A 12889-nucleotide genomic window follows, 5' to 3' on the forward strand; every position below is an offset into this window, starting at 1 on the left:
TTTTTTCGCCCCATCCAAACAATAAACTCGTAAACATTTATTTAGGTCAACGATAAATCACAAATCTCTTTTGGCAAAAATCTGATAGATACCTAGGAGGGATGAAGTCGTAGCGATAAGTCCGATGTGCCAAGTGTTCAGCTTGGAGGACCAGAGGAATCCTTTCGGAAGAGTGTTGACTGCGTGCACGAAATCCAAACACAAACGGACGCAAGTCAGGATCTCGTAATTTTGTCTCGCGAGCAGCTTTTCCAACGCAGGACTAAACAAACTGTTGAAATGTTTAAATAAATTGCCTTATGTACTTACTTCTCTTCAGTTTTCATAACACAAGTCTTGTGTTTCTGCAAAACGCTAACGTACCGCAAGCTCCTGCATAAAAATTTAAATCAGTTGCGCACAACACCACATTTTACAAAGCATTTCAATTTCTGTCATTTTGACCAGTGCTGCCAACAATTAAACACTTAAATCCCCAACTACTTGTCACTAACAAATCATTTAAAAAGCAATTTTCACCTCATCAGAGTTAAATAAATCGACGCCACCCAAAATATCGAGCTGATAGTGTCCCACTTGTTATTGTCTACTCCTGTCACAAGTCTGTTCTCTGCAAGCCATGCCACTTTCTCAATCGGGTAATAGACCTGGTCTATCACATTTGTTGTGACTCCCAGCGCTGCCATTAGCTTATCAGGCTCCTACAATTTGTTTAATAATCCGTTCAAGTAAGTAAATATTCATTTGAGTCAATCTAACGTGACCTAACCTCTTTCCCGAAACCGTATTCCAGATTGTACTTGAGCATTGGCAAGTCGTCCAACAGTCTCAGAGTGGCTCTAGTGTTCGACATGTGTTTGCTGAAAAGGAGGAACTTCTCGGCGAGGGCTTTGTTGGAGTGTACGCCTCCAATGAGCTTCGTGCTGTAGCATAGTGTGCGCAAGATCTGGAAGGAGAGGAGTCGTTGGGGGTTTGGGGGCTCCGGGTCGCAACTCACCTTGTCTCTGCCTTTGTACGTATCTAATAATGCGCAAATTTCGTCCAGGATAACGGAAACAGAGCCACTCATGATTCTAACGCGGTGTGCTACACAGTTGGACGAGTTAATGGCATTGCATAGGCGGGCGGTTTGCTGTTCACCTTAAGGATCAAGGTGATTATTATCAGGAATGAGTTTCATTATCATTACTTTCATTTTCCGCATTGTACGGATCCTAGGTAGGGGAAAGTGGGGAAAAGTTGCCCAGTGGAGGACATTTTTGACATTTTTACGATAACATGACGCGTTCATCGGATATTTTCTCTACTTCAGAAAAAGAGTAATTCATTATGAAACAAGAGACAGAAATGACACTATTACGTAATGAACTCGTCAGCTGTTTCGTTCTTTGCAATTTATTTAACATAAGTCGTAATTATTGTTATGTCTTAATAATTTTAACAAGTGAAGTGTCAAATTCGACGGTCGTTGATCCGGTGATGGTTAATTTGTGTTCTTTATGTTGGCAAGAAATCGGCTCGTTATCGCCATCCCAAATGATAATAAAAATCGCCAATTTGCAAACATGGCTGTGCACGCGAAATCATTAAAATGCAAAATAGGACCATCAATTTTAAACGCCGATTTATCCCAGTTATACGTCGAATCCCAGAAACTTTTAGATAACGGAGCCGACTACTTACACTTGGACGTGATGGACGGCCACTTCGTTCCTAACCTCACTTTAGGTCATCCGGTTGTGAAATGCCTGCGAAACAAAATAAGGAACGCATTTTTCGAGACGCACATGATGGTCTCGGAGCCGTTGAAGGTGACCGCACATCAAGTCAACACCCCCATAGTTACGAAAGACTGTTCCAGTGGGTCGAACCGATGGCCGATGCCGGGGTCAACCAATACACATTCCACATAGAACCGGTCAAAGAAGTGATTTCCCTCTGTCGAAAAATACGAGAGGCGGGTATGCAAGTCGGCCTAGCGTTAAAACCCGGAACGGGAATCGAAGCTGTGAGACAATACATCGATCACGCCGACATGATCTTGATCATGACTGTGGAACCAGGATTCGGCGGACAAAAGTTCATGAGCGACATGATGCCTAAAGTGCAGTGGCTGAGACACAACTATCCGGGGCTCGACATCGAAGTGGACGGGGGCGTCGGACTGAACACAATCAATGCATGCGCCGAGGTTAGAATTGTGTACAGGGTGGACATTTGAAAACATTTGTGTTGCAGGCGGGGGCCAACATGATAGTCGCGGGAACTGCAATAATCAACGCAACTGACCAACGAGCCGTCATGGCCAGCTTGAGGGAGACGGTCGAAAGCTCAATTCATAAATGCAACGTTTAAGGCTGCCATTTGTGATTCATGCATTTTTTTCTCCAAAACGAGGAGCATAAGGTTGTTATTATTGTTGAATTTTCTTTTTACCGAGTGTAATTTCTTTGTATTTTTATTATAAATTTTAATAATAAACCATTGTTGGGGAACACGTCTTTGATTTAGATCGGTGAAATTTGAGGTTATGGCAACGATTTCTAGGTTATGTCTGTTGAAAGTGCAACGTGAACTTTTTTGGCTTCAATAGTAGTCAAATAAAGCAAAAACGAATCCTTCAACACTTTAGAAACTCGTTTTAATTCGTTGCAACATGGGCCGGCCAAAACCAGAGACGAAAAGCTGGAGCCAGATAAACAAGACCAAGAAAGAAGAAAAACGAAAATGGAAGGAGCTGAATTTGATAAAGAAACTCGAAAAACAGAAAGAGAAAGAAGCGAACGAGTCTCTTGCTGCTTCCTCAAAAGCGGAGAACACTGCAAGAAAGGTTTCAACAATTTCTGTCGCAGTTCCGGGGTCTATACTAGAAACGGCGCAGTCCCAGGAACTGAGAGCTTACCTGGCGGGTCAGATAGCGCGAGCCGTCTGTATCTTCCAAGTGGACGAAATCGTAGTGTTCGACGATTACGGAGACGAAGCCAACGCCAAAAAAGCGACGCTGCAAGATAACTACGGTGTGAAGAACATCAGAGAGAGCTGCGTCCAGTTGGGCCGAATTTTGCAGTACATGGAGTGCCCCCAATACCTCCGCAAATATTTTTTCCCCATCCACCACCATCTGAAATTTTGTGGCGTCTTAAATCCTCTAAACGCACCACATCACTTGGGCAAAGATGACCATTTCTCGTTCAGGTAATCACTCCAATTGTCTAAAACGTGTGATTTACATACTTCTAGGGAAGGTGTAGTTACGAACAAACCCGTCAAGCCCGGACGTGGGTCAATTGTGAATGTCGGACTGCTGAAAGAAGTACATGTGGATAAATTATTAACACCGGGTTTGCGCTGCACCGTCAAGTTGCTACCAGACCAAGAAACTTCCAAGAAGTTGAAAGGAATAATTGTTGCGCCTTCGACTCCAAAAAACGAGACTGGGACCTACTGGGGCTACACAATTAGACTCGCAAATTCTTTGTCGAGTGTCTTTTCGCAGTGTCCATTCGAAAAAGGGTACGAATGTTGCAAGATTAAGGTGCAAAATGTAATTTTGTTTTGTAGTTACGACCTGACGGTTGGGACGTCGGACAAAGGGACTTCAGTGGATGAATTCGAGTGTCCGTCGTTTGATCACGCCCTTATAGTCTTTGGAGGGGTCCAAGGACTAGAAGTTGCTTTAGAAAGTGATGACGTTTTCAACGTGGACAACCCAAAACTGATTTTTGATCATTACTTGAACACTTTGCCTGATCAAGGATCGAGGACGATAAGGACCGAAGAAGCGGTGTTGGTTACGTTAGCAGCTCTCAGGCCTAAATTACTCCAAGGAAGTGAAACAAATACTTCCACAAATTAAATGACATTTTTGAATTTCAAATGGACACTTGCAGGTCTACCAACCCCGCAAGTGTCAAATCTCGTGTAAGGTTAAGTGACAATTAGGTTAGGTTGCAAATTTGTAAACAAACATTTTGTAATAAGTTTTATTTGAAGCGGTGTTTTAAATAAATGTGAAATATTTTATTTGTTTTGAACTGACAAGTAATGGCGGGACTAGAACATTGGGAAAACAACTCAATGGAGAAAGAGACTGAACATGTTCCTGATGTTACTGCTGATATTGAGCTCTCCATGAACAAGTTTTTCCTCAACGAGTTAGAAGAAGGTGAAGAGAATCTGGTTAAAATGCAACAAATTAGGTAAGCGGGGGCAAACTTAGTTCGATTTTTTTCTTCATGTTTTTGATCACAGAGTACCCCCATTGAATCCGCTCATGCTCTACACCATATCTTTACATAAACACGCGAACAGTGTCACAGAACTGATTAAATTGACTGAAGTTTACAAAAACCCAGAAAAAGTTGAGTTGAAAATGCCACAGTTTGATAAAATGGACAACAATAAAAATGATTTGAATTTTACACCACAAGATTTTAAGTGAGTGTGATGTATACAGTGTGATCAACAATTACTTAGATAAGGAGCGGCTATGACTTTGACAGTGACAGATTTTTGTAGCTTTGCTACTCAGCGAATCAACGTCACTATGAATCATGGTTTTTACCTCAGAACATAAAAGATTCATCTTACTTTCGCAATGGTGTTTTCAATAACGACGAATGAACATACAGCGCTGTTGTCTATTTGGCCGAGTTTCGGAAAAAAATTACAAATTTAAATTGAAACTGGTATATGCAACCAGAAATACTTCCGTGCATGCCAGACATCTGTTGACATACGGCCAAAATGTCAAAGCCTTCTTTGATTTAAATAATTGTTGATCGCACGGTATTAATGCTGTTGATAAAGAAGTAATTGTAGAAATTTTGCGAGAGGAGAGGAGGTAGAGATCTGTGAGCTGAGCACAGCTGTTGCTAGCCAGGTCTTGTCCAAATGCATCTCCACACTCTTTGCCCACATAGGATATGAAAGTGAGTGAGCAATTGTCTTGACACAAGTACTGAGACAATTTTTCAGCGAGCCATCAAAGCGCGTTAGACGTTTTGAGCGATGTTCTGCAAGATTTCCTCAAAAAAATCTCGCACAACATAAAACTCGCGATGGATGACAAAGAAATGCAACGTATGGGATTTCCAGTATGTTACTAATGTGATAGAATACGTCGTTTAATTCGTTGTTTTCCAGAACGTCATCGAAAGGGTGCTGACCGAAATGGGAATGGGCGGCGTGAAAGGCCTAGACGACTATTACCAATCCAGAGTGATAAAATATGTTACTGTCCTTGAAAATCGATGTAAAGACTTGACCGAAGAGTATCAAGCTTTACTAATACCGAAAGTACCCTCTCCTGTGAATCCGCTGAACGAGTACATCTCGAATTTAAATTGTTTTATTTCGTACTAAACTTCGTACTGTTTATTAGGATTGTTGGGGTGAAAGTTGAAAAAGAAGATGTTGTAGAAATCGAAAATCCTGAAGTTCACTTCTCTACAATTGAGGGTGATGTTAACTTTTCTATACTTGAAAGGGGATATCAGTTGCTCAATAGTTTGGAAGCAGAATTTTCGGATTAGCGAACTGATTTTCAACCAACAGGCATAAAATACCTATCTCCAATTGCAGAATCTCCAAGAGTAGATGTGTTCCATTTCTGTCTGCGGAGCAAGGGAAAAAGATTCAAATGATTATTTAGCATTGTTTCTTTCTATTTTTCATTAAATGAAATTAAGTATCCCTTTCAGATTGTTGTTAATTTAATCTGAAACCTCATCAGGTGATCTATCTATCATCTATCTATAGTTGATTGTGATATTGAGAATAAGTGAATTCTATGGTTGACAATTTTGAAAAACAACCTAACCTCTCAAACTATAATTTTATCGAATTGGTCTTTGTTAATTTTTTTCTAATTGATACGTACAGTGACGTAATGCTATTATATCTTTCTCAAATTGATTTATAGAAGCGTATTCAATAGTTAATCCCCAAGCAGAGATAAACTTTTGACAATTTTGAAAATCGAGTTCACAAATTGTGATTTTATTGCATCTGTCATCTGTGTAATAAATAAATAATAATAATAAATGCATTTACCTAATTGTTAAATTGTAATTAAGTGGCATAACTCAACAATATCTATCGTTATAATAATTGTTAATTTAAAGTATTTGTAATATACAGGCTACCCAAAAAAGAAGACCAGTTCATAACTCCATTAAATTCTTGCTCTGTTTCTATGGTAGTCGTTTTGACAGTTGAGTAGTGGGGGAAATGTTGACAATTTTGAACGATAAACTAACCTCAATTTCTAATTTTACTGCATTTGTGTATTTAAACTGTCGATTATAGTTTACGCTAAAAAGTGACTGTTAAAGAATACGACATAATTATGAAATCTCAAACCGAGTACAAGCTAAAGTCGCCCCCTGAAGACGCGATCTCTTCAGTGAAATTCGGCCCCAACACCAACCAGTTCCTGCTGGTGAGTTCGTGGGACGGCACCGTGCGCCTCTACGACGTCACGACCAACAACCTCCGCCACAAGTACGCCCACGAGTCGCCGGTCCTCGACTGCTGCTTCACCGTGAGTCCATCTAACACCTCGCGCCCCAGTACTGCAGCCCCATTTTCAGGACGCCGTCCATTCGTACAGCGGCGGCCTCGACAACACTCTCAAATCGTTCGACTTCAACACCACGACAGAGAGCTGCGTGGGGGCACACTCCAACGCCATCAAGTGCGTGGAGTACTGCAACGAAGTGAACGGCATCTTGACGGGCAGCTGGGACCACCATATCAAGCTGTGGGACCCGAGGACCCCCATCTGCAGCGGCAGCTACAACCAAGGCGAGAAGGTGTACACGATAAGCGTGTGCGGCGAGAAGCTGGTGGTGGGCACGGCCGGCCGGAAAATACTGGTATGGGACATACGCAACATGTCCTACACCCTGCAGAAGCGCGAGTCGAACCTCAAGTACCAGACTCGCGCTATCAGGTGTTTCCCCAACAAGCAAGGCTTCGTGTTGAGCAGTATCGAGGGTAGAGTGGCTGTGGAGTATTTGGACACGAATCCCGAGGTGCAGAAGAAGAAGTACGCGTTCAAGTGTCACAGGATCAAGGAGGACGGGATGGAGAAAATATACCCAGTGAACGCGATCAGGTCGGTGTAAATGCATTGACACGTCAGTTTGTCTTATTATTTATTTATTTAGCTTTCATCCCACGCACAATACATTTGCAACGGGGGGGTCGGACGGCTACGTCAACATTTGGGACGGATTCAACAAGAAGCGTTTGTGTCAGTTTCATCAGTACCACACGTCAATTACTTCGCTCAGTTTTAGTCATAACGGTAAAAACTCCCTCGAGCTTACACTCGACTCGGGTATTTACATTTTTGAATTATTTTCAGGATCAGTGTTGGCAATTGCGTGTTCGTACTTTTTGGAAGAGGAAAATCCCCCAAATCCTCTCCCCGAAGACGCCATCTATATCAGAGCAGTGACAGACCAAGAAACCAAACCTAAGTATAGTACCAACTCTTAAAAAATAAATTGTTTTCTTTTTTAAGTAATATTTCGTAATAAATAAGAATATCGACGAATCGTTGTTTTACTTTTACGTTATAGTAGTCAGAAGAGCGAGTGTTGTGATTAAAAACAAAAATGAGTCGTGTTTTGTACCCGAATTACAGGCATCTACGTCGTTACAGCTTTGGACGCAACCCCTTGCATATCTGAAAAAGGTGATTTAATGATTAATTTAAAATTGGAAATGGAGTGGTACCGATTGTCGTAGAAGAAGCCCCCACAATGGGACATTCGCACGATTTCCGTGTCGGTTGTTAAAGTACCGCTGTCTAGGGCGCATCCACGGACGGTAATGGTGTCGCCGTTATCATCTGAAATGGTAAAACAGTACGTCTGATTCGGTGAAAATAAGAATCCGCAAGAGGAACTTGAGGGGGAATACATTTTATCGCGGAAAAAAGTAGAAAGTCAACGTAACCTCAATTGCTCCACAATAGATGAACGGCTCGTTTGTAACATTTAAAATAAAGCAGTTCTTAGTATTTCACTTACAACAATCGGAATTCATTAATAAATAAGAATTAAACTTATATTTTTAATTCGCGATGAACGATTTTTAAAATTCAAATTTTAGTCGAGGTTGCCAATCGTTTGAAAAGTATGACTCTAAAGAAGGTTTACAATTTCTAGACAATTTCCATTGAAATGCATCATTAATTGTAATTATTGGCAATGTGATGGAATCATTGATCAGCAAGACATTGTTTAGAGCTGATATAATAATAAAAATTGAAGTTATTGTTCGGCATAAGAATCGAAAAACAATTAGAGTTTTTTGTTTTGTGTGGTTGGTAGTACTTACGACATTTTTGTGACTAACATCTCGTTCGAAATTTGTAAAAACTTAGTTTAGTTTTATCGCTGCCAGTTTGTATTCGAAAATTGCCTTATTTTTCATGAACGACTTATTTACAATGTAAGTATTTTACCATAATAATATTAGTTTGTAGTAAATTGTTTTGCGTTACCGAGCGAATAGGTTACATTTACACCCTGCACAATTTGATATCTTCTTTCATAAAACTGTCTTCCCCTGTTTTCGCGTCTTTACAAATATTTTCTACTTTGTTCTTTGAAAATCTGCTCTGTTACAAATTAGATTTCTCGTCAAGATTACGTTCAAAATATGTACGAATCAATTTGAGACCCACGCATGTTTGAATCAAGTTAAAAAATACAAACACTTGAAATCTGTGAAGGGGCAAATAAGAATAAACAATTACCGAATATTCCGGTTATCTTTATGCAGGCGGTGGCCGGAAACAACCCGTCGCGTCCTTTTCTGCCCCCCATACAAGGCGACTCAAAAACATCCAAAGTATAGTTATTGTGAAAGGGGTCTTCGCACGGCATGTAGTCATGATTGATGGAGACACACTTGAAACAGTCGATCGACGCCACTGTCGACCAAAACATGAGAAAAGCACCGTTCGGGGGCCCAGTACTCACCGATTTGCAAAACGTCGATGAGACTTATCACCGACAATAAAATACCTTTCCCAAACATGGTCCCACACGCGTTTCCTCAAGTTGCGGAAAAATATCGACCCGTCTCGTGCGGCGATCAATATTTCCACCCCTCGACAGTGCCACCAACCCCCAACATTTAAATCCACGGGAGAAGTGGTACAAAAAAAAAACAAACTGGACTATCGATTTTTATTTTTGTACTTGCATACACTTATGTAGAGACATTTAAGACTTGTACACCTTACCTTACGACTATTGTACTTTACATACTTTCATCTACTTTACATGCTTTCATCTGGTAGACTTAACTGTTCGTTTAACGTAACGGCGGCGCTCTCGGTGTCCTCCGCCGAAGACATCGACTTCCTCTGGTACGTCTTCTTCGGCTGCGTCTTCAAAGCGGCCTCCGCTTTCGACCCGCCGAAGATCGTCTCGAGACTGACGCTCTGGAACGACTGCGTCGCGCTCTTTTTCAGCAAAAGCGTGTTGCCCTTCTTTTCGATCTTGCCCTCTTTGGCCATCGCCTTCATCTGTTCTTTGGTGAGAAGCAGCTTCTGGACGGTGACGGTCTTGTCGCCGATCTTCATGTTGAAGACTTCCTTGTCGGGGAACTTGCTGATGTCCTTCGAGAGGTTGTCGAGGGTGTTGATGGTGTGCGGTTGGGTGATCCTCGACAGGGGGACGACGTTGCTTTGGTCGAGGTTGATCTGCGGCAAGACTTTAGGCCTGTCGGGGACGTTCTTCCGCGAGTAGACTTTCGTCCCTTCGGACCGCACGATCGGCTTGATCGCGTCTTCTTCGGTCTCTTCCGTCGGCTGCGTCTCCGCCTCTTCGGCGCTCTCGGCTTCTTCGGGCTCGTTCGGTTGGGCCTCGCCGCTGTCCTCCATGTCCGACCCCAACTCGTCCTTCAAGAACTCCGCGTAGTTCTTGATCTTGGTGACTCGCTTCGACCTCCTCACCACTTCCGGGTTGTTCATATCGTTGGTGATGGTAAACTCTGCGATGTCGTCGCCGGAATAGTCCGAATTGTCCTCGTCGTTGGACTCCCTCACCCCCGCCGCCTGTCGCGCCTCGGCCATCACCTCCTGCTCTATCTGTTCTTCGTATTCCATCTCGGCGTGCTTCAACTCGTGATCTTCGAGTTGTTCTTGCGTCTCGAAGGAGTAGTCGCACTTCTCGCAGGGGAACGGCAAATCGGACAGGTGAGTCGTGATGTGTTCCTTCACCTTGACGACGTTGTCGAATTCCGTGTTGCAGATGACGCATTTCAAGTTGACCATCGAGTGGATGGCGCTGTGGTTGATCAGCGAGTCCTTGCGTCTGAAGGACATGCTGCAGATGTCGCACTTGTGCTGGCCGATCGGGGGCAGGAAGGCCTCCGACTGGTGGGCGGCGTAGTGGCTGCGCATGTGCCGCGTCAAGTGGTGGCTCAGAAGGAAGGTGCGGCCGCACATCTTGCACGGGTAGGGTCGCAGGCCGGCGTGGGAGGTCACGTGGCGCGTCAGCTTGATGGCGGATGTGAAGCTGGCCTCGCAGTAGTTGCACTTGTGGGGCTTGACGTTGCTGTGGGTCTGCTCGTGGCGCTCCAGTCCCTGACACATCAAACCTTGTCAGAACGTTGTCCGTTTGCGAAAGAGGATCTGTCAAAAATTGTGACGTTTTACCTGTTTGAAGACGAAGCTCTTCTGGCAGATATTGCACATGAAGGGTCGCTTCTTCTTGTGCTTGGCGGTGTGCGCGTCCAGATCTTCGCCGGTCAAGAACGTCCGGTCGCACTGCGAACACAAGTACTTCGGTACGTCGATGTGAACCTTCTCGTGTCTGTGGAGCAGAGACTCTCTAGAAAACGACTTCTGACACACCACACACGTGAAGGGCTTGCACCCCGTGTGGGTCAGCATGTGTTTGCTCAGGTCGTACTTAGTGAAAAACGCTTTGCTGCACTCGTCGCAGTTGTAGTTGCGCTCTCTGGTGTGATTGGCTTTGTGAAGGTCCAACAGTTGCTTCAGGGGGAAGGACCGTTCGCAGTGGGGACACGGGTAGCAGTCGGTCTTCACCTGGTTCACTTTCAACGTGGGGTTCAACACCGACTCTTCTTCCAAATTCATGAAATCTTCGTCGTCCATTCTTTGGTCGCTCTGTTCGGCGCTCTCGTCGTGTTCGTAAACTGGAGCGTCCGACTGTTCGTTCAGAACTGTTTCTTCTTCGCTGTTGCTTTGACTCAAATTGTTGGAATAGTTGAGCGTGATCACTTCGGGAGTTTCGTTCTTGATTTTTTTTGATTTCACCTCTTCGGCTCTGTCGACCGCTCGTTTGGTCGCTTGGAAGGTCCGAGCTTGCTGCAACACGCAATTCTAATTTCGAAAAGTGTTTTTTTATTAAATTTTTAATGTGGACCTACTTCGACGATCTCTTCTTGTGTCCAGGGGCGCAGCAGCGAACCCGTCGCCAGGAACACTTTCAGGGCGTCGTCTGCTTTTTTGCAATTTGTTTTGAATGTGTAAGCTTGCAGGGTCTGTGCTCGACACGTTTTGCAAATCATTTGGGGCATCCCGTCGTTTTCAAAAACCTGAAATCACTGTTTCTTAAAATTGACGAAAAACGTGAAAAAACATTTTTTTTACTGACTCTTGATTGCGTGAGTATTCGGTTTTACATTCCACGGAACTGCTAAGTTTGGTTTTTTCATGGACTGAGCACTTTTTACAAATAAAATGATTTGCAATTTTTGGAATTACCTGATGCTTTTAATACTTCCACGTTTATATAATCCTTAAAAAAAGAATCTAGAATTTCAATTGAGATGTAGGTACGGTTTGAACGCTGACAGTTGATATTGAGCCGTGTGTACCCGCGATTATTATAATTTTAATTACAAACGGTTTACTGTCGATAGAAATTTCTACAACGGGACAAAATATAAAACACAAGTGAAAAATAAAAGTAAAACTCTGTAGAAGGTAAAGGAGCTTTATTTAACGCATCGGTTCTGTTGGTAAAACGTAATTTCAATTCTATGTAGTTGTCAGCATTGAAAAAACAATGAAATTTAACAGAAGATACAAAAACAATCAATAAAATCATGAATGGTTTTGTAAACAAGCTGATCGAATTTAAGAGATTTTTCTGCGATTACAGTTCAGCTTGTCCAAAATGCAAAATGCAATTTCTGACGATTGCTCTACGATCTTCGTTGTTATTGTGTCAATTTCGAAAACAATTGGTCCGCTAACAAGTAGGCGCTGCCTCCACACCGACGCGAACTAGTGCCGCAAATGAGTATTAAATTTTGAAGAAGCCGAATTTCAAACCAACAATCGGCCAAAATTAAAAAACGCCAACACCGTCGCCGTCGATCTATTCATAGAAAAACGCCGAATTTCGAACGTTACAGGTTTAGTGGAAATAAAGCAGCGAACTTTTTGTAGTAGTTGCGATGTTTTCCTGTAGGACTGTCGATTAGAAAATTAGCTTATTTACGAACCTCGATTGCAACGCACGCCATTAGTTGCAGCGGAAGAGGAACGGTCTGTTTGTTGTCCTTGGGTTGACGTTCATTGATATTTGTCAGTGGGCCGTCTTCGGTCAGACAGAAACGACAAATGTTCATGGCCCGCAAGATATTCGCACGACTTTCCATATTTTACGATTTTAAAATCTGTATCGGCACGGTTCCAAATCTATAAACTGAGACTGTAACGCAAAATGGTGGTCGGCTTGGCTAAAATGGCTACCTGCGCATACAATGCACGACCAGCTACCGCACTTGCCGACCGAGGCAGAACGCGACGCCCACAAATTGTCGACGAAAGTGACAGTTGCTCTAGTTACACTACTCGTCGACAGGGGGCATCAAAATTTCAAAATGC

At 43.0% G+C, this 12889-nt stretch overlaps 7 protein-coding genes across 12 annotated transcripts; 4 read left to right on the forward strand and 3 right to left on the reverse strand.

Moving 5' to 3' along the window:
• Nucleotides 1-24: 24 nt before the first annotated feature.
• On the reverse strand, nt 25-1135 carry Pex11c (Peroxin 11c). 2 transcript variants are annotated; one of them, XM_069056148.1, is made up of 5 exons: nt 998-1135; nt 770-946; nt 520-701; nt 310-372; nt 25-262 (listed from the first exon to the last, which is right to left on the reverse strand). In XM_069056148.1, exons 1-5 carry the CDS (start codon nt 1067-1069, stop codon nt 58-60), a joined length of 699 nt encoding a protein of 232 aa, XP_068912249.1. In that variant the 5' UTR covers nt 1070-1135; the 3' UTR covers nt 25-57. The 2 variants fall into 2 exon arrangements, with proteins under 2 accessions (XP_068912249.1, XP_068912248.1); XM_069056147.1 differs by having other exon boundaries at nt 25-271.
• Rpe (Ribulose-5-phosphate-3-epimerase) lies at nt 1014-2495 on the forward strand. Its single transcript, XM_069056146.1, has 4 exons — nt 1014-1153; nt 1219-1811; nt 1862-2191; nt 2239-2495. The coding sequence occupies exons 2-4, from the start codon at nt 1500-1502 to the stop codon at nt 2353-2355; spliced, it is 759 nt and encodes a 252-aa protein (XP_068912247.1). The 5' UTR covers nt 1014-1153; nt 1219-1499; the 3' UTR covers nt 2356-2495.
• A 21-nt stretch (nt 2496-2516) lies between these two features.
• LOC138136818 (putative methyltransferase C9orf114) lies at nt 2517-4023 on the forward strand. The gene is made up of 3 exons (XM_069056138.1): nt 2517-3195; nt 3241-3513; nt 3562-4023. The coding sequence occupies exons 1-3, from the start codon at nt 2657-2659 to the stop codon at nt 3854-3856; spliced, it is 1107 nt and encodes a 368-aa protein (XP_068912239.1). The 5' UTR covers nt 2517-2656; the 3' UTR covers nt 3857-4023.
• Nucleotides 4024-4044: 21 nt separating this feature from the next.
• Nucleotides 4045-5701, forward strand: LOC138136822 (STAGA complex 65 subunit gamma-like). 2 transcript variants are annotated; one of them, XM_069056143.1, is made up of 6 exons: nt 4045-4199; nt 4252-4437; nt 4810-4931; nt 4978-5096; nt 5146-5327; nt 5384-5701. In XM_069056143.1, the coding sequence occupies exons 1-6, from the start codon at nt 4045-4047 to the stop codon at nt 5532-5534; spliced, it is 915 nt and encodes a 304-aa protein (XP_068912244.1). In that variant the 3' UTR covers nt 5535-5701. The 2 variants fall into 2 exon arrangements, with proteins under 2 accessions (XP_068912244.1, XP_068912245.1); XM_069056144.1 differs by having other exon boundaries at nt 4822-4931.
• Nucleotides 5702-6189: 488 nt separating this feature from the next.
• Nucleotides 6190-7564, forward strand: Bub3 (mitotic checkpoint protein Bub3). The gene is made up of 4 exons (XM_069056140.1): nt 6190-6544; nt 6594-7120; nt 7173-7312; nt 7373-7564. Exons 1-4 carry the CDS (start codon nt 6350-6352, stop codon nt 7504-7506), a joined length of 996 nt encoding a protein of 331 aa, XP_068912241.1. The 5' UTR covers nt 6190-6349; the 3' UTR covers nt 7507-7564.
• Nucleotides 7546-9101, reverse strand: LOC138136827 (uncharacterized). The gene is made up of 4 exons (XM_069056149.1): nt 9000-9101; nt 8774-8950; nt 7747-7861; nt 7546-7696 (listed from the first exon to the last, which is right to left on the reverse strand). The coding sequence occupies exons 1-4, from the start codon at nt 9055-9057 to the stop codon at nt 7579-7581; spliced, it is 468 nt and encodes a 155-aa protein (XP_068912250.1). The 5' UTR covers nt 9058-9101; the 3' UTR covers nt 7546-7578.
• Nucleotides 9102-9194: 93 nt separating this feature from the next.
• Nucleotides 9195-12774, reverse strand: LOC138136813 (zinc finger protein pita-like). Of its 4 annotated transcripts, XM_069056128.1 has the most exons (5): nt 12505-12774; nt 11422-11589; nt 10941-11374; nt 10685-10841; nt 9195-10612 (listed from the first exon to the last, which is right to left on the reverse strand). In XM_069056128.1, the coding sequence occupies exons 1-5, from the start codon at nt 12658-12660 to the stop codon at nt 9302-9304; spliced, it is 2226 nt and encodes a 741-aa protein (XP_068912229.1). In that variant the 5' UTR covers nt 12661-12774; the 3' UTR covers nt 9195-9301. The 4 variants fall into 4 exon arrangements, with proteins under 4 accessions (XP_068912229.1, XP_068912227.1, XP_068912228.1 ...); XM_069056126.1 differs by having other exon boundaries at nt 10685-11374; XM_069056127.1 differs by having other exon boundaries at nt 10685-11359; nt 12505-12773.
• Nucleotides 12775-12889: the final 115 nt, after the last annotated feature.

Source organism: Tenebrio molitor, chromosome 8 (assembly GCF_963966145.1).
Source record: "Tenebrio molitor chromosome 8, icTenMoli1.1, whole genome shotgun sequence".
Taxonomy (NCBI): domain Eukaryota; kingdom Metazoa; phylum Arthropoda; class Insecta; order Coleoptera; family Tenebrionidae; genus Tenebrio; species Tenebrio molitor.